Below are 2,500 nucleotides of genomic sequence, written 5' to 3' on the forward strand. Positions count from 1 at the left end.
AATTATCATTATTTTGATGATTATCATTTTATGATTATTACTGTCATTATCATAATCATTAAAATCATCATCATCATCATTACCTTCACCATTATCATCATTGTCTTTCCATAACCATTATTGCTATCACAGTTGCTAATATCGTATCTGATATTATCACCATGGTTGTCATTTTTACCATACTTATCATATTATTCTCACTGTAATAACTCTTCATATCAGCATCTCACTATTTACTTTAATTCTAATTCTCTTTCGTATGAATATTTCCTATTCGGCGCCGTCGCCTGACCGCCCTGTCCCTCGCAGGTGCCGAGTTGTTCGCCAAGCGGAAGAAGCGAATGGACAAATTCATCGTTGACGAGACGACGGTGCAGAAGGCGCAGCAGCAGACGACGTCCGTCCAGCAGACCTCCAGTTTCAGTTCGAGCTTCAGCAGCAGCAGCAAAAGCGTTAGCAGCAGCAGCAGCTTCACCAGCATGAAACAAGCGGAGATGGAGAGGAACCGACAGCAGGAGCAGATCATGGTGAGTTAGTGAGTTAGGGAGCGAGTTTGTATGCTTGGAGGCGTTACAATTAGTCATGAGTTCCAACTACATGGAGGATACTGATGATTATCTTGATAATGACCACAATGGTTTCCTCAAATGGAATGAATGGCATTGCGGCCAAAGTACATTGAAAACTCTCCATTGCCTGCGGGCCAAACACCGCGGCATTTTATTGTTAGTGTCAGCATCAGTATCTTTGAATTTCGTCATAGGAAAAACTATAAGGTTTCATAAAAGGTAAACACACCTTAGACTATAGCTGAATTATGCCAATCATGGTAGCATCATGACCGTGAGTTTACCCTGGACGTCGTGGCGTTGTGTGAGTATGTCTGTCATGGTCGTGTAGTCGCAGTCTTTCTTGGTAAATTTTCTTGTCTTGCTTACGAGAATCAGACTAAAGTACATAAACGAATGAATCAATTAAATCTAATGAAAGAACCATGACAATTGGTGAGCGGTTCCTTTTACCTTGGTCCATGAACGACACTTGTTTCGGTTCACTAAACTCGCCGCCATATTGGTTCGCGAGCAGGAGAAGTTCCTAAAAGACCGGGAGTCCAGCCTCGTGTTGGTGCAGTCGCCGTGGAAGGCCGCTCTCGAGACTGGGCGTCCGGACGCAGCCTTCGATGATAACAGATTAAAGCAACAGGTATACACACGCGCACGCTAACATTCGCATGCGTACATACACAGACTTATAATAACGCCCACATACTCAGTCATGCACTACACACACGCTTATAATAATAATAAAAAAAGAAAAAAAAGACAACCGTAATCTTTCTTCTCTCTCTCTTTCTCTCCCTCTCTCTCTCTCTCTCTCTCTCTCTCTCTCTCTCTCTCTCTCGCTCTCTCTTTCTCTCTCTCTCTCCCTCCCCCACCCCCCCTCTCTCTCTCTCTCTCTCTCTCTCTCTCTCTCTCTCTCTCTCTCTCTCTCTCTCTCTCTCTCTCTCTCTCTCTCTCTCTCTCTCTCTCTCTCTCTCTCCCTCCCCCCACCCTCTCTCTCTCTCTCTCTCTCTCTCTCTCTCTCTCTCTCTCTCTCTCTCTCTCTCTCTCTCTCTCTCTCTCTCTCTCTCTCTCTCTCTCTCTCTCCCTCTCCCTCTCCCTCTCCCTCTCCCTCTCCCTCTCTCTCTCTCTTTCTCTCCATCTTAATGCCCCCTTTCAACTATCTCTCTCTCTCTCTTATTTCTCTCTTCTCTTCTCTGTCTCTCCTACATACACCTACAACACAATTAATGCACCACAAGAGATCTTCATACAACGGCTCTAGTAAAAATCCAGCCGCTTGAAGTGCTACAATAAGCTGTATTACGCTCTATCTCTTCGCTATAGCAAATCTGACCGGACAGATCTTCTATTTACCTCACTAGCTGCAGCTTCTATTTAACCGCAAACTTTAACCTGTGTATTCAACGTATGTAGAAAAAAAAGAAAAAAAATGAAACGAGAATTAATTACTTCATGAAGCAAGTAATGGAACTGAAGCGTTACCGATGCAATTTGATCAAGAAAATTACATTAATTATTCATATTCATATTATATTTCCTTGACAACATTCTGTGTATCTCTGAGCACGATTCGTTTTATTTTGCTTGGCACATATTATATTAGAACATGTTAAAAGGATCAGATATTCTTCGCAGATGGGAGTATTTCAACAGTATAAATTCATGGACTTTTGACTACAACAAGCGGAAGACTTCATGTGCTTATATCAATATCGTGACTGGTGGACCCGATTGATGAGGAAATCGGAAGCCACGAGAAATTGTGTGAATTAAAAGATAAATTAAAGATAAATAAATGAGCAGTGATCCTAATTCTCATTTGTCAGACTGATATTTTCAAGATTACTATTTTTTTATATGTTTTCGAACGAGAAGTAGAAAGCTGAGGAGCAAATCTTTCACAAAATTCTTTTAGCAAATGAAAATGAATTCGTCCC

The 2,500-nt window shown here is 41.8% G+C and overlaps 1 protein-coding gene across 1 annotated transcript in view; it reads left to right on the forward strand.

The window, feature by feature from the left end:
- LOC113808604 (titin) overlaps positions 1-2,500 on the forward strand; it is a 127,646-nt gene that overhangs the window by 113,789 nt on the left and 11,357 nt on the right. Inside the window, exons 12-13 of the mRNA XM_070128516.1 lie at positions 310-527; positions 1,087-1,203. Of these exons, the coding sequence (XP_069984617.1) occupies positions 310-527; positions 1,087-1,203 (335 nt within the window). The remainder of the gene's footprint in view (positions 1-309; positions 528-1,086; positions 1,204-2,500) is intronic.

This window comes from Penaeus vannamei, chromosome 13 (assembly GCF_042767895.1).
Source record: "Penaeus vannamei isolate JL-2024 chromosome 13, ASM4276789v1, whole genome shotgun sequence".
In the NCBI taxonomy this organism is placed as follows: domain Eukaryota; kingdom Metazoa; phylum Arthropoda; class Malacostraca; order Decapoda; family Penaeidae; genus Penaeus; species Penaeus vannamei.